The sequence below is a fragment of the Struthio camelus genome, chromosome 3, assembly GCF_040807025.1.
Source record: "Struthio camelus isolate bStrCam1 chromosome 3, bStrCam1.hap1, whole genome shotgun sequence".
Lineage (NCBI taxonomy): Eukaryota > Metazoa > Chordata > Aves > Struthioniformes > Struthionidae > Struthio > Struthio camelus.
In genome coordinates, this window is record NC_090944.1 from 8676780 (window position 1) to 8697941 (window position 21162).

General features: G+C 48.4%; 1 protein-coding gene across 1 annotated transcript; it reads right to left on the minus strand.

Moving 5' to 3' along the window:
• Window positions 1–54: 54 nt before the first annotated feature.
• On the minus strand, window positions 55–20974 carry LOC104154091 (nuclear GTPase SLIP-GC). Its single transcript, XM_068936701.1, has 19 exons — window positions 20865–20974; window positions 20352–20521; window positions 19705–19794; window positions 19118–19232; window positions 18216–18438; window positions 17642–17848; window positions 16836–17063; window positions 16082–16257; window positions 15643–15661; window positions 13980–14069; window positions 13366–13471; window positions 11996–12129; window positions 11072–11236; window positions 9297–9454; window positions 4552–4681; window positions 3935–4043; window positions 2989–3125; window positions 1678–1768; window positions 55–1308 (listed from the first exon to the last, which is right to left on the minus strand). Exons 2-19 carry the CDS (start codon window positions 20374–20376, stop codon window positions 1241–1243), a joined length of 2271 nt encoding a protein of 756 aa, XP_068792802.1. The 5' UTR covers window positions 20377–20521; window positions 20865–20974; the 3' UTR covers window positions 55–1240.
• Window positions 20975–21162: the final 188 nt, after the last annotated feature.

Genomic DNA, 21162 nt, shown 5'->3' on the forward strand with positions numbered 1-21162 from the left:
GGGCCAGTTACACCCAAGTACAGCTTTCACAGGAACATGTGAAATAGAAGCAAGTTCGTTCTACATTTTTTTTTATTCTATCAGTAAAATCAAAAGTATCAAAAGAGCTATAAGCCTGGCAGGGAAAAATCAGAACATATTTGGTACATGAGCACACTAGGTGATGCGATAAAAGGCTCGTCCTCCCACACACGGAGGCGCACAGAGGCACAGGAGCAAGTGGGGCAGCCCCAATAACCCTTCAGAGACATGCAGACCCCAACCTCGCTCCTACTCCCAGGGGCATCTGGGATGTACTGTGGCATGCAAGGGAAGAGCATTTTGGGATTGCACAAGATGCACTATGAGATGTTTAGGGGAGGAACCAAAGGTGGGGAAAGGGAGAGACCAAGGTGGTTTAGGGAAGGAACTAGAATGGGAAAATAGCAAGATAGAGAGATAAAAGGTGCTGGTTGGGTATAAGCAATTGGGGGTCACTACACTTGTCTGGAAACGCCCTGAGTCTGATCTGCACAGTTGCTCCTGTCTTCTCGTTAAACCCCATTTCTAACTATTTCCATGGGTGAGGAAGTCTTGGACCAGGAGGTCTAAGCCAGCTCCTGGAGCTAGCATTGGGCCTGGGGATGCCTGCGTCCTGTTTGCGTGTGTGGGTCTGTGCAGGAGGTGCCTGGAGACAAGCGGATCCACGGGCAGCTGCTGGACAGATCGCGTGTCTAAGGAGGGATTCACATTTTATATACCTATATATATCCCACTAATGGACCTTCATCTTCACCAGTGAGAGAGGGGAGCAAGACAAGGCCATCATGCTGCTCGTATCTGCACAAATGGTGAGCGTTTCTATCCGTGCGGCCGGCCGTCTGCATGGGTGCGTGTTGCATACGTGTGTTTTCGTGTGCGCCTACCACGAATACCCGCTTGGCCTCGCCACAGGCTGCACAGGGGCATGGAGCTGTGGTAGCATCGCCTCCGCCAGACTGCAGCTCCCTCACAGAGCGTACGATCAGTCCCATCTGCTCTAACCCAGGAGTACAACAACAAAGGCAACATTTACGTGTGAGAAACATTCATGCTAAAAAAATGGCATCATAAAATTCACGCAAAATGCTTCACTTAGATATGCTTTTGTAAGAGGAAGCAATTTACCCAGAATGATTGCTTACGAACCCACAGAGTAAAGAAAGGCAGGCACCAATACGAATAATGAAACCAATTCATTCGAGGCAAGCCCCATAGCACTCTAAGCATCTTCAGCTGACTGCAGCTCCTCGTCTATCATGTTGACAAAGAAGAATTCCTGCTGCAAGCCTGCAAAAAAGACGAGTACCTTAAAGACAACCGGACAGGTGCTGCATATTCATCATAAACTTCTCACTCGCCTTGCCTACGCTATAGCAATATGGCACAGGCCTCCATCCAGCTGTTAGGGAACAAGCTTAGCTGTCTTAAACTGTAAGTGAAGATGTTCAGGTGGTATTTGCTCTATCACCAAACACATTGCCATCCCATAGGCCCCCACAGAACAGGTAGCTTGTGTTATCCTTGGAGGTCATAGACATGGACGGTCCCTGCTGCCTTTGGGCCATGACACCCTCTGTCCCCCAAGCCGGCTCACTCCCAGGTGAAGGCATCTCCCACCCAGCCCTGGCACCCCAGAGGGCAGAACTCGGATCGTACCCGGCAGCTTCCCGTCTAGCGCGTCCCACGGACAGAAGGCGAGGCTGAGCATGTCGGAAAAGTCCTTCTCCAGCTTCCTCGTGATCTCCACCTGCAGCCGCCACATTGCCAAGCACGTCAGCAGGGGACAGGGCTCTGGGCTCCTCACCCCAGCAGCCCTGCAGAGCCCCAGCTGGTTCCCATGGGGGCATCCCCAGCCCCATAGCCCCAGATGGGCTCCTCCGTGGCCCCAGTTGGTCGCACCCAGGCCGCTCCGTCGCCACACACTCCCCAGACCGCCGAAAGCAGTGTGGTTACACAGCGGCCACTACCGTCCACATCCGCAAGGGCTGTTTGCTGTTGCTAGTCAGGATGTGCATGAAAGGGCATTTTGCAGAGCCGGTCAACGGCTCAGAAACGGAGCATGGCTGTTCTGATAGAGGAAGGGCTAAATGTTTCCATATCCACTTTTCAGAGCGGAGCAGAGCACCTAATCCAAAACACTGAAGGACAGAACTGGCCCTTGCAGGATTTGACTCCGCAGCTCCAAAGTATGACCTGCCACCTGGGAAACTGCTTAGCCTAGAAAACTATTACTGCCTGCCAGGACTGCAGTGCCTTCAGGTGTGGAGAAGGTAGCTTTTAGCATTTGCTACTCTAAAGTGTTTATTCAGTGGTAAGTAGGAGGATTAATTTGGGAAAAGGAGTGCTGTAGTTACCAGTTATGGCTGATGACTGCCGGTCAAGTTAGGACTTCTATGCAGACTCTTGAGGACAGGGCTCAGACCTGCAATTAGTGCCTCGCACTAAGGGTGGTCAACCATAACCATAAGCAGCCATTACGGATTAATAACATTAATAATGCCTCTGGGAGCCACCAGAGACAAGTCTCAAGTGACTCCTGCCACAAAACCAACGCGGGCATCGGCAGCGGCAGTGGCCTCTCTGCGTGAAACTCCCTCCTCAAACTGGGGGCCCATCCAGACTGCCCCTTGGGAGGGGAGCCCGTGCGAAGCCCTGAGCCTGCCCGCGGACAGTTTGCGGCAGGATAATTTGGCCCAAGTCACAAAGATGTCAAAGTCGTTCTTCCAGGATCCTATGGATCCTATGGACTTCAAATCCATCCCAACTCCTTTCCCTGGCTCTGTTCAGGTTACTAGCACAGGTGCAATCAAAATATCTTTCGGATAGTTTCCCAGGCAGCATTTTCCAATATCTTTGGCCATAAGCCTTAGCATGAGACAGTCCTTTTTGGGATACTGTCCTCTATCTCCAAAGCACTCTCCAGTCCTGTAAAGAAACCCCCTTAAAAGAGGAAGATGCATGGCTTACCTTCAGTTTCTGAAGCTCGCTTTTCATGTCCTCCTTTGCTTTTTCAAACATTCCCCTTTCCACCTCATTCTTTAGGCCCTGATTAATGACATTTTGCATCCTTTGATAGGCTTGTGACCCTCTTATCTTAGCAGCCTCTGTGGTAAAGTGAGAACAGTCACAATGATGTCCAGACTCAAGATGGACGTGGGAAGAAGGGCTGGCGGTTTGATTTGGGAAAGCAAAATGGTGAAAGCCACAGGCTTCTGCAGAAAGAGGCCCAGCTGGCTCTACTAGTGCCAGTGACGTGTAGTAACTGAGCTGACTTCCCTCCATCGCCCTTCTCTCGGCCTCCATAAATGTTTCCAGAAGGCTCAGGATGAGCCATTAAAATAGCATTTTATGCTGCTGTATTGGAGATCATCCATCTCCAGGACACTTTCTTACTCAGGGTTAGGTGTGACTAACTATTGGTGTCAAGACCAGCAGCCCATTTTCAGAATCCACTGATGGAATAATTTAGGAGCCTTTCTAAAGGAAACAGGAATGATTTCTGGACTTTGTTTTTTTTACTTTTTCATCTTCTGAGTATGCCACCTACTGATGTAAAAGGAAGGCAGTAACAAATGCATGAGATTTTTAATTTAGCATCCTTCATGCTCCTTCCTTCAAAGACAGATAAATAAGAATGAAAAAAATGCTAGAAAAAATCTTTAGTTTACAAGAATAAGCAAATTAGAATAAATTAGGCAGCTAATTGTCCATATTTGAGCATGATCCTCTTTGGACTTCAGAAAACTCTCTGACTTGATGATTAACTAACATATGATCTTTCTGATCTCTGTTCCCAGACTTTCAATAAGCAGGCCTGGATTCTTTTTCTGAGCCCCTGTTAGAACTGTTTTATAAAAATCAAAAGAACTTTCGGTACAAAATGAAAAAAAAAAAAAAAGGTTACTGGTCCTACCTTCATAATATGGTGTTAGGTCCTTTTGAATGGATGCTGACAGGGAGTGATAAATATCTGCCTTCCTCTGGAGGATGACTTTTTCAATCTCATTGATGATGAAGTCTGTCTGCAAGAATAACTTCAGATGTTTGCCACTGTCCCTTCAATCACATAAATTATCTAAGCTAAAACCTCCTAAGACTAATTTAGATTGTCTTTATGAGATTAAAGTCCAGCATTCAGCAGATGATGGTGTCAACGGGCATCACCACCTCCATGAGTTAACGTGGAGGATGTCCAGCCGGGGAGGTTATGCCACAATTTAAGAACAAGGCATTAACTCCCTACCTTCCTGAATACCATGCTTACCAAAGACAAGGTGGAGCTGATCATATATGCCTCTTCCTCACCCACCCAGGATCTTGAAACAGAGCTAATCACCTCCACAGGTCCTACAAAGACTACGCTCGCCTCCTTTCCCTTCTCCGATAGCTTGTTCTTGTTTGCACAGCCCCTCGCGGGAGTCCCCCAAGCTGGGGGCCGGGGCAGGCCGGGCAGCAGGACAACTCTCACACCCAGGTTGGAGGATCTGAGTATGCACGTTTCAGGTGCATCCCCTCCCGATGCAAGCATACCTCCTGCTCAAGGAACTCGAACCTGAAGGTCACCAATTTCTTCGTCTCGCTTTCCTTCAGCCTCTGCTGCACTGCACATCTGAACACAACCAAGCTGGCCTTCAGCATGGCCCGGGTGCTCATTTGGATCCTGGTAGGGTGATAAATTAATTGACGATGACAGAGAAAAAGGGGAGGCGAGGGAGAGGCTGCGGTAACGCAGGCTGGGACAAAGCAAGCAGAACAGGGTGATTTCCATGGTCCTGGAAGCAGTAAACCTCTTTTGCCTTTACCTAGTCCAGACTGAGGGTGTGACCTTAATTACTTTTTCGTTTGAATAGGAGCAAACGCTGGACATAATGACTTGTCTCTTCTTGAAGTCACTCGCTAGGTGACATGCCCCAGGTTTTGGGGTGCTGTGACACACAGAATGTCACACACACAATCACACAGAACGGTTGAGGTTGGAAGGGACCTCTGGAGATCATCTAGTCCAACCTCCCTGCTCAACCTGGGTCCTCTAGAGCATATTGCCCAGGATCACATCCAGACGGGTTTTGACTATCTCCAGCGAAGGAGACTCCACTACCTCTCTGGGCAACCTGCTCCAGTGCTCAGTCACCCGCACAGGAAAGAAGTTTTTTTCTCAGGTTTAGGTGGAACTTCCTGTGGTTCAGTTTCTGCCTGTTGCCTCTTGTCCTGTCACTGGGCTCCCTGGGAGATGGCTGGGTCTCACGGGTGGTTAAGGGGGAGGTACATGTGAGACGGTCAAACCTCGCAGATAACTGAAAGGGCATCTTGGGGACCTTTGGGGGAGTCTTACAAGGCCGGCAGGGCCCAGGTAATACTATCAGTAATACCGTATAAGACCAAGATACCATACGTATGTATACGGGAAGTACAAAGTTTGGGTGTGCAAGTAGCAAAATTGGGATCCTTAGGAAAAACATAATTAGAGGTTAGTAATTTATTTGGGGCAGAGAAAGAGTGGGATCAAGGTGAATGGGGAAGAATGAACATGGGAAAGGGGAAAAAAAGGGTGGATAAAAGAGGCTGATCAAGCGCAAGCAGCTGCTGGTGAATACACTTGTTTGGACAAGCCCAGTGCCTGGTCACTGGTCTGTCCTGTTTTCTTATTAAATCCTATTGCTATTTCCTCCTTGACCTCACTCTGTTCTGCGTGCTCGCGCCTGTCTGCATGCGCGCAATTTGCTAGCAAATGTCTCAAACTGAACTAGCTGCATCCAGCTGCTCCTTAGCAAAGGGGATTCCCCCTGCTCCCTGGTACAAATAACGACGTTGAGATACGGCACAGAGCTCCGTGATGAAAGAACCAGAAAGTGACCCTCTGCCACAGTCTCAACGAGGGTCTGTCCCTTTGCAGCGGAGCAGAAGAGTCAGCGGCTGAGGAAAGAGCCCAATGGGCACCAAAGGACTTGTTGAGGAGAAGCTAGAGCCTGACAGCTCCTTGGAAGGCACTCACAGCCAAATCCCTATTCCTGTAAAGATGAGAGTAAGCAAAAAAAGGACAGACAGTCCTGGACTGGGCAGTACCAGCCAGAGCCATACGTCAGAGCAACAAATTCTGCGTGGGGAAGAGCTGCAGATAGCTTGGAGACGACCCAGAGATGGACAATGAGAGCAATGAGAAGTCACGAAAAAAAATGACAAGCAAAGCCAGAGAAAAACGACTTGTTCAAATGAGAAGACTGAGGGGAAATAGTGGAGTCTTCAAATGCAACCAAGGCCTCCAAAAAGCAAAAAGCATTAGCCTATTGCCTACATGCTTTTTCGGAAAGACAGGCCAGGAAGGTGAGGTGGTGGAGTTGCTCTTTGTGTGAGGGAGGCAGCTTTGTGTGGAGCTCTGCCTCGGGGTGGGCGAAGAGCAAGTTGAGAGCCTATGGGTAAGGATTAAACGGCAGGCTAACATGGGCGACACAGTGGTGGGGGTTTACCATAGGCCACCTGATCAGGAAGAAGTCATCGATGAGGCCTTTTACAGACAGCTGGAAGTAGCCTCACGATCACAGGCCCTGGTTCTCATGGGAGGCTTCAACCACCCTGACATCTGTTGGGAAGACAGCACAGCTAGGCACAAACAGTCAAAGAGGTTCCTGCAAAGCATTGATGATAATTTCTTGACTCAGGTGGTGGAGACGCCAACGAGGAGAGGTGCATTGCTAGACCTTGTACTAACAAACAAAGAAGGTCTAGTTGGAGATGTGAAGGCTGGGGGCAGCCTTGGCTGCAGTGACCATGAGATGCTGGAGTTCAGGATCCTACGAGGAGGGAGCAGGGCAAGGAGTTGGATTGCAACGCTGGACTTCAGGAGAGCTAACTTTGGCCTCTTCAGGGACCTACTCAGGGGAACCTCATGGGACAGGGCCCTAGAAGGAAGAGGGGTCCAAGAAAGCTGGTTAATATTCAAGCGTCACTTCCTCCAGGCTCAAAAGCAGTGCATCCCTCTGAGGAAGAAGTCCGGCAAAGCGGGCAGGAGACCTGCATGGATGAGCAAGGAACTCCTGGCAAAACTCCAGCAGAAGAAGGAAGTGTACAGAATGTGGAAAAGGGGACAGGCCATTTGGGAGGAATACAGGGACGTTGTCAGAGTGTGTAGGGATGCGACAAGGAAGGCTAAGGCCCAGTTGGAATGAAATCTGGCAAGAGATGTCAAAGACAACAAGAAGGGCTTCTTCAAATACATCAATAGCAAGAGGAAGACTAGGGAAAATGCGGGCCTGCTGCTGAATGGGGCGGGTGCCCTGGTAACAAAGGAGACAGAGAAGGCAGAGTTGCTGAATGCCACCTTTGCCTCAGTCTTTGCTGCTAAGGCCAGCCCTCGGGAATTCCAGACCCTGGGGACAAGAGAGGAAGGCTGGAGAAAGGAAGACTCTCCCTTGGTTGAGGAGGATCAGGTTAGAGATCTTTTGTCCAAACCTGACATCCATAAATCCATGGGCCCCAATGGGATGCACCCACGAGTGCTGAGGGAGCTGGCGGATGTTATCGCTAGGCCACTCTCCATCCTCTTGGAAAAGTCCTGGAGATCAGGACAGGTGCCTGAGGACTGGAAGAAAGCCAATGTCACCCCAGTCTTCAAAAAGGGCAAGAAGGAGGAGCCAGGAAACTACAGGCCTGTCAGCCTCACCTCCATCCCGGGAAAGGTGATGGAACAGCTCCTCCTGGAGGTCCTCACTAAGCATCTGGAGGACAAGAAGGTGATCAGGAGTAGTCAGCATGGATTCACCAAAGGGAAATCATGCTTGACCAATCTGACAGCCTTCTCAGATGGAATGACTGGCTGGGTAGAGGAGGGCAGAGCAGTGGATGTTGTCTCCCTGGACTTCAGCAAGGCTTTGGACACTGTCTCCCATCACATCCTCCTAGGTAAACTCAGGAAGTGTGGGCTAGATGAGTGGACAGTGAGGTGGATGGAGAACTGGCTGGATGGCCAAGCTCAGAGGGCTGTGGTGAATGGCGCAGAGTCAAGTTGGAGGCCTGTAGCTAGTGGTATCCCCCAGGGCTCAGTCCTGGGTCCAGTCTTGTTCAATGTATTCATCAATGACCTGGAGGAAGGGACAGAGTGCACCCTCAGCAAGTTTGCTGATGATACTAAACTGGGAGGAGGGGCTGGCACACCAGAAGACTGTGCTGCCGTTCAGAGGGACCTGGACAGGCTGGAGAGGTGGGCGGAGAGGAACCTCCTGAAGTTCCACAAAGGCAAGTGCAGGGTCCTGCACCTAGGCAGGAATAGCAACACGTACCAGGACAGGCTGGGGGCTGAGCTGCTGGAAAGCAGCTCTGCAGAGAAGGACCTGGGAGTGCTGGTGGACACCAAGGTGACCATGAGGCAGCAACACGCCCTTGTGGCCAAGAAGGCCAATGGGATCCTGGGGTGCATTAGGCAGAGTGTTGCCAGCGGGTGGAGGGAGGTGATCCTGCCCCTCTCCTCAGCCCTGGGGAGGCCTCACCTGGAGTCCTGTGTCCAGTTCTGGGCTCCCCAGGACAAGAGAGACGTGGCACTCCTGGAGAGAGTCCAGCGGAGGGCTACAAAGTTGATGAGGGGACTGGAGCATCTCTCCTCTGAAGAAAGGCTGGGGGAGCTGGGCCTGTTCAGCCTGGAGAAGAGAAGACTGAGAGGCGATCTGATCAAAGTGTGTAAGTATGTGAAGGGAGGGTGTCAAGAGAATGGGGCCAGACTCTTCTCCGTGATGCCCGGCAACAGGACAAGAGGCAACAGGCAGAAACTGAACCACAGGAAGTTCCACCTAAACCTGAGAAAAAAACTTCTTTCCTGTGTGGGTGACTGAGCACTGGAGCAGGTTGCCCAGAGAGGTAGTGGAGTCTCCTTCGCTGGAGATAGTCAAAACCCGTCTGGATGTGATCCTGGGCAATATGCTCTAGAGGTCCCTGCTTGAGCAGGGAGGTTGGACTAGATGATCTCCAGAGGTCCCTTCCAACCTAAACCATTCTGTGATAACCCTCAGGAATAAAACAAAAAGTCAGGTGTTTAACCTGCATAACAGGACATTAAAGTTAGACGTTAGGAAAAGTTTTCTAATAGAAGGGTTTGTGGAGCACCAGAGTGGGTTACCTAGGGAGAGCATGAGATACCCATTACTGGAGACATATAAGACTAGGTAAACAAACGTCTATCTGAAATGGGGTGGACTCAGCTGTCTTGCTGCAGGACAGTGAAAGAACTATGGCACCTCAAGGCCCCTTCCTGCACAGTTTGATTTCAAGCAGGGAAGGGAGTCTCTCACCTGAATATTTGTCCAAAAGTCGCGTCAATTTTGTCATAGATGGGCTGAGCCAGAGATTCATTGATGTCTATCCGGTCAAAGATCCGGGAGGCAAACACACCATTCTTCAGGCACACGGCTTTCAGTGTCCTGTGAAAGCCTTGGTACCCATGGTCTCGCTGCAGGAGAGGAAACACAAGGAATAAAATGCATATAGGACAGATGCCTGATTGTGATTTGCACTACAGTAATGCCAGGAGATTGGAGCTGCAGCATGCTGGACATTGCATACTCTGGGTCTCTGTCGCGCAAAACTATCAGCGAAAAGGAGGGAAGGAAGAGGTTTTCATCCACTCTCCCAGGGGGTAGCTGCGGTCCTCAAAGTTTACAAACTAGGTCTGTGAAGGAGCAAAAGTTATCTTGAGCATTTTACAGTCGGGTGTTTAGCAACTGGCCTTGTGGTGGAAACTAAGCCCTCCCTAAGCATGCAGGGTTACAATTCAACGTGTACGAAGCATCACGTATCTCAGCATATTGTAGAAGAGTCATCATAACAATATTGACAAAGCTGCCCTGTACTAAGGACGCCGGGCTGTGTCTTAACGCATGCCTCTCTCCAGACCTCAGCAACATACCACCAGGACACATAACCTTGAATGTTCCCCTTTTTCCTTTTCAAATTGCAGACGGTTCAGAAAGGAGAAAACAAGTCACGGTCTCCAGATGTGGAGACACTGCAAAGGCCAGCTACCACCCACCTGAGCCTTCCTACTGAGACACACAAAGTAACATGACTTGCTGGTGCTTAAGCACAAGGCGAGCACATGCAGCAGCAGATGTTCAGCACTGGCAGGAAATCTCTCCTTGAGCTACAGTGCCTTGAGCCGCGAGCAGCAACCCAACAGGGCTTTGGAGGACCTAATGCTGGAAATAGAGCATTTCAATTCCTTCTGTGTCCCTGCCTGCGTGTGACCCTTAGTGATCCTCCAAGGTCACAAAGGGAGTCTGCCCTGGCGTACAGAGGTGCCCTGTCTCCTGTGTTACCCCTCTCTCCATATGGCCAGGATCAAAGAGAAATCCCACTGTGTTGGTTGTCTGAAGGACACCAGTGCCACCCAGCCCAGCACATCTCTTCGTCCTTAGCTATATTTGAGTAGTCTCTGCTCTGGTGCATGTTATGCACCAGCTTAGCCTGTAAAACAACAAGCAAGTGTTCAGGAAGCTTCGAGGACGCTCTAAACACATTGGGAGCATTGTCCACCCACCGGTCGGTCACTCCTTGATCTCAAAGGATTTACCAGCAGTTGGCAAGCAGCAGAGGAGGAATGGCTAGCAGAGTGGGCTGCTGGCCAGAGAATGAAAGACACTATTAAATCTCTTAGATAGGGCAATGTGACGTACATGGAGGGCCTGACAGCCTGGAGAGAAGAAGGCCAAGATGGGGATCTTGCTGATATCTATGACTACCTAAAGTGCATTATAGAGGAGAAGGAGACAGACTCTTCTCAGAGGCATGCAGAAAAAGCATGAGAGACAGTGGTCACATGTTTCAGGAAAGAAAATATCTGCTACATATAAGCAAAAATTTTGCAATGTGAGCAGGGAAACACTGGAACAGAGGCTGAGAGAGGTTGTGGACACTTCCTCCTTGGAGATTTCAGGACTTGACTGGACAAGGCCCTGGATAACCAGACCTAGCTTTGACATTACCCATCAGGAGGTTGGACGGCAGACCCCCAGAGGTCCTTTCCTAATTAAATTATTCTAAGATTCAAAATAAACTGCTTTATACTCACTTTAAGGAACGTGCTAATAATTGTCTCATAGGACCTTTTTGCTTCATTTACACCTTCACTGAGATGCTGTTCCATAGGTGTAAAACATTTCTCAATATCTTTCTCCAGTTCACTGATCTTCCCCATAATGAAGTCTTTCAAGCCATTTTTTCTCACTTGCAAATGCTGAAATGAAAGGACAAGAGAGAACAAGTCACTGAACACATGCTGGAAGCAACAGAAACATCCCTGCCTCTCTTCCACCTAGAAATTGTGAGGCAGGCACAGGATAAGTTAGGCTTAGATTAGCAATGTCCATAAATCCCTCAGGGTGATGAAAAGGGTAATATCAGGAGTTCTGGGAAAGATTTTCCCCTGAACTCGTTACTGAGCCATAAACCCTGGGTTGGCAGGAGGCGGCTGTAGAGAGGGGCTGTTTAGGCAACCTGCTAGCACAGCGTTTGGGAATATTTTGTGTTTTTTTTCCACCCCTGCATGACTTTTCCTATCCCCAGAATGCAGTGCAGGAGTCAAGTTCACGCTAGGTGCACTCTGGCTCAGTCACTGCAAGCAGTGCTGCCTCACTGGCATCCTATGGCAGGTTCCCGGACACTTCCCCCGCTCCAGGGATTTTGCTCAGAAGCGCCTAGGTAAAACCCTTCCCCTCTACCACCGGGAGCTAAAGGATGGCCCATGACACTCCTCATTGGGAAGGGCACAGGAAATGCACTCAAGCAACCGTCTGGGGCAGCCATGCATCGGCACCTTCGTCTGCCCACTGCAATATACCTTATGCATCATGCTAGAAGCATATGGCATGCCTTGCACGCTCAAAGGCATAAGGAAGGAGGAAGGCCTATCTGGAGCCAGTATTGCCTGCCCAGCAATTTCAAAACAAACAAAGAAAAAAAATCATAGTATTTGCTAAAGCCGTTCTCGACAAACCTGTTTGTCTTGGTTGGAGCTGAGATTCTGAATCAGTGCAAAAATGACCAAAGTCTCTTTTGCATAATCCTTTAGCATCTTCCTCTTCTCTGATACATAAAAGTTCCGAAGGAACTCCCTCAGCTTTGGGATCTCTGAAACCATGCAAATAGGAAGAGTTAGAAGTGCAAGAGGGTGACACTCCTCCTAAAAACCCCACGGAAACTCTTTCCTCCCGCAGAACCTCTGGGAGGCCCACGTTTCACACGCTGTGGCTTGCAGTCCCTTTGGGTGCGCTGAGAAGGCCAACGGGACATCCTAGGTGTCCAGAAAAGGCATTAAGCATTCATCTTCAGTTGCATCAGTTCCCTGGACTGGTTCAGCACGTAGCCGCACAGGCACAATGCTGGTCCGTCAGAGCACGGGGTGCGGACATGGGGGCACATGCAGGGCCACCTCCACCTGGATTGGCTCCACAGCACTGCAAGGGCGCCCAGGGGACAGGAGGTTGTGCTAAGTGAAAACGCACTGAAAAATCTTTCTGTAGATAAGCAAAGGACTAGAAAAATACAGAGCCAGTGCAGGCACATGCTGATGTCCACAGCTTTATTATAGTAATAGACCCTAGTTCTGAAGGACCAGGTCAAAGTCAATATTAGGATGAAAAGGTACTAGAATAATTATAGGCCCTATTATAGCTCCAGCATCGAGCTGAGTGAAAGTGGTGGTGGGGAACCCTCTTTTTTTCCTCCAAAAAGGAAAGAACGGGAAAAAAAAAACTCATGCCGAACCAGAAGGGTTTTTGGAAAAGCTATTGTGTCAAAGTCACTTCATGTTGTTTTAATGCCATTCCAAAAATGGCTGATAACTTTAAGTGCCAAGGTGTAATGCAAGGTATTTAGCATTGTATTCTCTTCAGATCCAGGAACAAGAACGCTATAGATGCCACACGGCACATACTGGCTGGTTTATAAACTGGGGAAAGAGAAGAACTCAATGCACCACCTCTAAGGAAGGATCATTAAGGTGGTGCAAGGCCAGGATGTGCTCAGGGGGTCGGCTCCGTACTGTTTGATACTTTTAATCAATAAACTTGAGGAGGAGGGGGGAAAAAAAGGTAATTCCTGAGGGCCTGTCTAAGCCAGGACATTATTCCCGTGCCTCTTCCTGCACCTTGTGCCCTCACTGCCTCCCTCCTCCTGCCACCGCCCTGTCCCACCATTGCTCCCTTCACCGTGGCCATGCAGCCCCATGCCATCCACCAAACCAACTGCCCCTGTTCCAGCCATCAGGACCGGGGATTCGCGCCAGCTCCTCCGCAGTCAGCTTGGGTCAGCAAGCGTTCAGAGAGCAACTGCATGCTTCGCGCAGAGAGAAAACCTGAACGTCACCTGTTTCTTCTTTGCTGAGCGTCCTCCCCTGCCAGTACTCCCGGGCGCTGACTGTGTATACCAGATCTGCCTTTTGCAGAACTTCGGAGTGACTGGGAAGTTTCTTCTGCAACACACATGTACCAAGCTTATATGTGCCATCTGCTAGTGGCACAACAGCTCAGATGCACGTGTTTTCATGTATTAATTAGCATATAGTAATTGTTGGTGCATTCTTGGGCAAATACATTCCTGCCATGGGCCAGCTCAAAGCTGATCCCATTGGTGTTGCTGGGCTCCTTTCTTCTCTGCCTACAGCAGAGTGAGTTGATTTGGGTTCTTACTTTTTACGAAACAAATTCTGAATCAAGGGTCATCCTGGTTATCAAATTACTTTCTAGGTTTCTTGCATATGGCAGCAAACTGGAGATGACTAGGAAGACCAGTCAGCCCCAAACAGAGAGATAAAGGAGAGCCTGGCTGGCATAATCAGAAGCTGCTAGATAATGACCAGACTTCATGGAAAACATTTATTAATGAATATTACAAGAATGAGCTACAGACATGCCATCAAAATCTAAAAAGGGGAGATTCACAGCACAGGCCAACCGTGTCCTGGTTTTCCAAGTCCTTACCTCTAGCTGTTTCTTCATCACTTTACTCTTCTCCTGCTTCACAGTTTCATTCCTTTCTAGGATGGCATCATGTTCGTTTGTTATCGGCTTCTACATTTGAGAAAGCAATAGGAATTATTACTCGCATTTCCCAACATGCTAAATAGATCCCTAAGTTTTTAAGGCCAAAGAGCCAGCGTGGTTTCTCCCTAATACAAGGCAAAGAAGTGCATGGGGTTTTTGGTTTCTCCATCAAGTCAATCAATTCTGTTCAGGTTGCATTAGATCATATGGAAAATTCCCCAGTTTTCTTAAAGGACTTTAAGGGATGAAGAATCCATTCCACTTCCTTGTAAACTGCTCCAGTAACTTGTTAATATTGAACACACTGGCTCTGCTTATGCGAGCTCAAACCAGCTCTTCCCCAGGTAATACTTATAGACCCTGACGAGGTCATGTTGTAACCTTTGTTCAGATATATTTATCAGACCGGCTGATAACAAGGGGGTACAGCAGGAAAAGTTCTCATATCAACACAATGCTATAAAATACAGGCTCTCTGAAAATACTGGCATTGTGGCACTTTGGCATAGTTACACAACCTTCTTTTCAGTTTTTTGATTTGCTCTCTGAATTAAAAGTACTATCCCAGGTTTCTTAGGGCATCAATTTATATGGAATATCAAGGACAATGCTAGTAAACAGTTGGTTTAGATTGCAACCTGGAAGAAAGCTAATCTAATGCTATGGTGTCCTCCAAGTACTTCCTGGGATGAACACTAAACCAAGCCTTGTCTTGATCTTAGCTTCCAGATCCCTCATTCAGAGTTCAAAGTTAAACATAAAAGTAGAAAGACTGATCTTCATTTAAAGCAGATGATACTCAAGGAATCAAACCTCACGATATTCCTAGCCCTGCAGCAGGCTTCTCTGGGACGCTGAGTAGCTTATTGTGGTACAGTTGTCAATACAGGAAACAAAAACTTGTAGTAGCGTACAGAGGACAAATTAATGAACGACTGTCGGGATTGTGCCCATATAGGTAAACGCACTTAAATAAACATAGAAAAGGAAAACCTCGTGGAAGAGTCCACCCCACCTTGCTCTAGCCCTGCTCGGTTTTCTGAACGTTAGCATTTTGCATTTCTCAGTGCTGTGCAAGCAGGGGTCACTTCATATCCGCGGCTGCTGCTTTGCCGACACGGAAATGAAGGCACAGGGCTCTCAGAAATCACCCAAGGACACAGGCATATGACAGACAAGTCGGGAGGAAAAAGCCTCCTAGCTCCTGGGCCACTACCAGGCGTGCCTGCTTGGAGGTCATCTCATCTCATGGTGGTGATCAACTCATTCCCCAAATGCCGAAAACCCAGGGCTTTTGTTTTGTTGTTTAAACTTACTCGAGAGCCAAACTGGTTTCATCCTAATCACCCAAAACCTTAGGGGTGCCCACACGAGCCTTTGATACAGAACAGATTCAGGGCATATAAGTCTTCCTCAGACCCCCCAGGTAAAAAATTTATCTTTTAATTCCCATTTAATCTTATAGCATCTATTGAAATATGGAGGACCCGCATCTTTCTTCGAAATACAAACCAGGGACCTGCCATCTGTATACTTCTTGCAAAGTATTCCTTGTTAAGCCCTTTGCACACTTCAAAACTTAAGTCTAAAAAATACTCACCTGCCCTTTTTTTCTTTCCCTGAAAAGATGAAAACAAAACAAAAGTTACACATTTGAACCATTTTAGCAGACTGTACTCCTGCAAGCACAAGAGGAGGAGGACAGTGCTGAGATACCACATCCACAATCATGCTAGGTCAGGCCAGAACCAGCATCACCCACCCCGAGCCCCGCTCCAGCCGTATCCAGGACTCAATGCTTTATAAGAACACCCCTTTTTCTCAATCCACAGATACCTTATGCCCTGAAGCCAATAAGAGACTGTCACAAGAGAGCAGGAGATTCACTCCTTCTCCTCTTCCAGTCTAGCTGCACCCCTGGTACACACAGCTCCCCCAGGACACAGCTGAGTCAGTGACAGCCACAGGGTATATTATAAATATCCAGAAGTACCTCTAGCAACCCCTGGGATAGCTTCAGGGATAGCTTGTTTCATTACCTCTTGTATTCCTCTAGGTCCAGCGAGTCAGACTTGGTGGCCACCAAGGCGATGTCCCTGCACATCCCACACTGGAAAGCCTTCATGCCTTCATTCAGCAGGTTCTCATCGATTTTTTTTCCTTGAATACGTTCAAAAGAACTGACTACCCAGATGACAGAGCATTTGTTGATGTTCTGCAAGGGGCAGTAGGGGAAGAGAGGGCCAGAAAGAAAAGATATAAACATTAGCAAAGAACAAATGCCAGAAACATTTTCAATTGCCAGTAAACGGTTGAATTAAAAGGATGTGCAGCCTTTGCAGGAGTGTACTTCCAGCCAGAGACCTCAGCCTCCCATCATGAATTCCTACAACCTAGCACTGCAGCTGATGGGAGCTGATGGACTGGACACCCTTGTGGAGCATTTGGCAGCAGCTTAACACCAGGTAGGAAGAAGGATGAATATGGGATCAGCACCTGCAAGGCTGCCAAAGGAGAAGCACTACAAGCCTTTGATGCTGTCCACAAATAGAGCAACTCCACCGTATCTAAGCTGCAAAGCTCATCAGCTCAGGTGTGCACTACAATATACACTGAAATGCTATTCGGGGCCTTCTGCTAAAAGGCTTCCCTGTTCCCCACTGCACTGCTGATGAGTCTAAATCTCTCTCTCACTTATTCTTCTGGGACAGTAACACCTCTGCAGCTTTTAAAAGCTCCCAGCCATAGCTAACAAGTACTCCCACCTGCCCCACAGGACACCCTGCCAGTCACCTCTTTCCACATTGCATCCCTTTTGCTATTGAAATCGCCTGCCCCTGGAATATCCAAGAAGATGACACCTTCTGGAATCACATCCGACCTTGGGAGAGTCACTTCCACATTTCTGATTAATGGCCAAAGTTGCATCTTTATGTCTTCTTCACTTGTTTCTGATTCTGTGTCATCACTGATGCTCTGAGCCCGAATATACATGTCCAATTTTTCAGAAAGCTCTTCTGCCTAGGACACAGCAGAGGAATAAAGAAATACCCATTCTTAGCAAAGAACCTCAGAGATAACAGGAAAACTAGGATGATCTTCCATGGCTGGTTGTGACATTCAGAACCCCCTTTCTCCAGTGTGGACCCAAAAATAGGAAGAAGGGAAATGACTTCCCCAGGGTCCTTCACTGTCCACACTGGTGGGGCAACTCCAGGAATCCCCACCCTTCCCAGTAGGGAGGATGTCCCTCACGAATGCAACAAACAGATGGAGAAAAGACATCACTTCCCACCCCCAGTGGACAACAGGAGGCTCCCAAGATCAGCTGGCACCCGGGATTCACCTTCCTCAGGAATCTGCTCGGCGCTGTTTCTCACCCACACTGGGATAGACACACTGGAAAGATTCAATTTAACAGGATCTGGAGAGGAACCTGCCTCACCAGCCTGGGTATCCTTCCCGGAGAGAGGCCAGCTCCAAAGACTTCCCCCACTTGCTGGAATTGAGACAGAAGTAACTGAGAAGGTCCCTGGCTGTTTTTTGCAAGGATACAAACTGAGTTGTCATGTTGGCCCAGAAAGGCACAGACTACTCACTTGCAGTTCCTTGAAAACGATACATCTTGAAGAGGGAATACTGACGACGGGTTTCGCCCCACACAGCTCTCTATAAGTCTTAGTTTCAGCTCCTCTCCCATAGATCGCACGGATCTTCAAAGCAGCCTCATCTCTTTCGTTGTCATTTTCACTATTTTCCTCCAGTTCCATAAGTGCCACCAGAGCCTTGAGTTCATCCTTCCACTCCTGTTGGCACAGACACAGAAGAGGCAACCCGCTTGAGTGCTGGGAAGAGGGAGGGGAAGGATGGGGCCTGAGCAAGATTGCTGCAAGACAACCAACACAACAGGCACAGCTGAGGTGTCTTGGGCCTTTGGGATAGAAGAGCAAGGAAGAAGTTATATTGCTTCTCTCCTTGTGCACCTAAAGCAGTGGGAACTACTGCCAGTGTCTTCAGGGACACTTCTTCAGGGACACTTTGGCCATCAGGTGTTACATCCTCTCCCACCCCCAAGTCCCTTTCAGAAGGCTGTACTTCCCTCTGGAGAAGCCCTCTAAGACTCAGCCTCCTTTCTTTCTCCTTCAAGGGCAAAAATATGAATATTATCCTTGCCTCATCATCCAGAAGGTGAATTTTTGCTTCATGGTATTTGCTGCGGCTTGTGTTGATATGCACCACACAAGATGTGCAGGTTTTGCTTCCAGACACTGGCAAGAAGAATTTTTTCTCTATAATGGCATTCAGTAACGTGCTTTTCCCAGCCCCAGTGCTGCCAAAGAGACCAACATAAATCGGATCCTGTAAAACATTTGGCTTCAAGCCTGTAAGGCGGTTCCTGAGGAGGAAGAGAGAAGAAAGGGCCATTTAAATAACTCCATCAGATCTGTGTATTTGAAAAAGGTGAAGCACATTTTGTTATAGATACAAAAGAGACTTTCAGCTGGAAGCTGTGGGATCCCACATATGCTCCATACCCAATTCAAAGACAGCTTCCCAGGGACTCAGTGGACATCATATCAGCTTCATTTTCATAGCAAGGCTCTATAAATGTTCACTTTCTAACAGGCATTTCATCTCTACAGGAAATGGAGTTTACTGTCTTTGGAAAGGATTTCCAGCAAGTTCTGCAAAGCCAGAACAGGCTGCACCCAGGACCTCTATCTGTGCTTGGGCCCAGGGAGGAGAGTGCCATTGAATCTGGATTTTCAGAGGTGCTCCTTGGGCAGTAGCGGCTTCCTGGGGTGTCAAGGATTGCTACCTGGGAAAATAATTACATTCACAGGCCATGCAGTTGAGGGAATGAGCTTTCCTGAAAACGGAAGTGTCTCACAACTGTCAAGACTCCTGAACATTTTTCTGAAATATCTGCTGCTCACCCAGCCTAGCACTTTCTCTTCTTCCCTACAAATATAGGATGGCTTAAAAGCTCATGAACGTGGTAAAAACTCTGGACCACCTCTTTCCACAGAAGAATCAAAAGATGCCCTTTGGCAAAAAATTGTCTGACAACTCACTTGATATATCCAAACCCATCTGTTGTCCCAGGCACGCTATGCAGCGAGAGAAATTCTGACAGCTTCCTACAGGACTGGTCCAGAATGGTCCTTAGGGCCTTCTGTTTCTTCTTGTCTGGAAGAAGGACACAGTTGTATGATCAGAGCTGCGTCCATGTCCCCGTGTCCTAGGGTGGCACCTCCCAAGCTAGGCAGCCCTCAACAAGAGAGCCCCCAAAACCCAGCTCATGAGCATCAAGCAGATCACTCTGCATGCTATTCGCAACACGGACAGCCCCAGAACTGCTGGTTCTGCGGGGCGGTTTGGTAGCCAGGAAACCAGCAAAGAAGAGCCTCAAGGCTCAGAGGACGGTTTCACCCTTTTAAGGGAGGGCAACAAGAAGGGTGTGAAAAACACTAAGCTGATGACTTCTTTCCATGGCAAGTGCAGATGCAGGTGTGTGAATTTAAGCTGGCACCATCTCACACAGACCGGTTTTGTCCCACGAGCCATGGCTGAGCCTGGGTCACTTTATTTATGTGCAGAACAGTTTTTATTCCAAATGTGCTCCTCAGGGTCAGCAAAAGCTGCAGTTATGCATACTCACAGTTCCTCAGAGCCTCATCTTCAACATTTTGAGAATTGATGAACTTTCTCTTTTTCCTGGGAGTCTCTTCTATTGCACTATCATTGTTACCTTTTCAGAGAAAGGGGAAATCTCATCAGTACTTTAATTCTCTCCAGAGGTTTTATAACCCCAAAAGTTCATGCCTGAGGGGACTGGGAAAGCATCCATTTAAACACCTTACCTCTTAGCTGGTACTATTAGAAACAAAAGCCCAGGGGCCTGAAATGGATGAGCTCAGAGCAGGAAGCCTCATACTGAACCTGCTGTCTGCTATCCTTTCCCACAGGAGGCTATGCAAGAGATCCCCAAACTCCCTTTATTTGCTTCAGCTTAAACCACCCTTTTACCTTAAGCACAGAAAATGCCATCGTGGTCCAAGCCCTAAATTCTGCCCAAGGGTGAACCAAAACTATATGAGCAAATCATAATTGAAACTGATTTCAGAACAATAAAAAACAGAGGGGGTGGGGGGAGCTAGGTCACATGTCAGAGCTCGGAAAGCAGATGCTAATGGTGAAAATCTGGGCCTCTTCTCCATCAGGTGCAAACTGAAGAATGCAAAATTACAGCAGCCGGGTCACCCTGCTCCATCAGGGCACTTGCGGCGGGACGCAGTTGTCGTTTACCTTGTTCTGGTCCTCCTTCTGCCATCGGGACACACTAACCCCGAACGAGGGGTGGCTTTAAGTGAGCGATGGGTTGTGGCTGCTTATTGGAAACTGGGATGTATGCAGATCAGAAGGTAAGGCGGTGGCTTCAGGAAAAAAATAAAAGATGGAAGTATTGCAAGCTCCTCCTAGGGAAGAGAGAAGAGCACAGTGACGTTTTTCAGTCGGGCTTGCCTTGTTTTGAAAAGGACGTCACCACTACATCCTTCACAGCAAGATTTTTTTATGAATTTTTATGCTTCTAGCTTGTTTGCAGGACACTATGGCTTCACCTTAAAGTATCCCTGGGAATAGGATGAGCTGCATTTTCTGCATTGGTACGTGATTTTAAATGCATGAGAATGGCAAAAGCCAGAGAGGAAAAGACAGAGAGACTGACAAGTCACGTAGACTTAACAGCACATGGAAAATTCATCTTTAAACAAAAACTACCGTGCAACACAACGGTTAAAAGCAGCTTCTAGTTCTTACCTTCAGGTTTGTGGAGATGCCGGCAACGCCCATAGAGCAGAAACGAAACTAGAGCCAGCAGCAAGCTCGGTGGGTGTAGACGACTCCTCCCTCGGAGACATGGGTGAGCAGCCGACAAAGGAGGCACTTCCGCTGCCAGCTTCCAAGCCATCTCTTTAAACAACCACCAGCCTTTCTCTTTAGATTGCTTTCAGGTTGTGTTTTCAGGCTCTTCCCTGGATTTGAGAGCTTCTCCTGGATTTGCATTTCTCCAAGTGTCTCCACCCCCCCCCCCCCCCGACTCCAAGGGCTGGAAGGT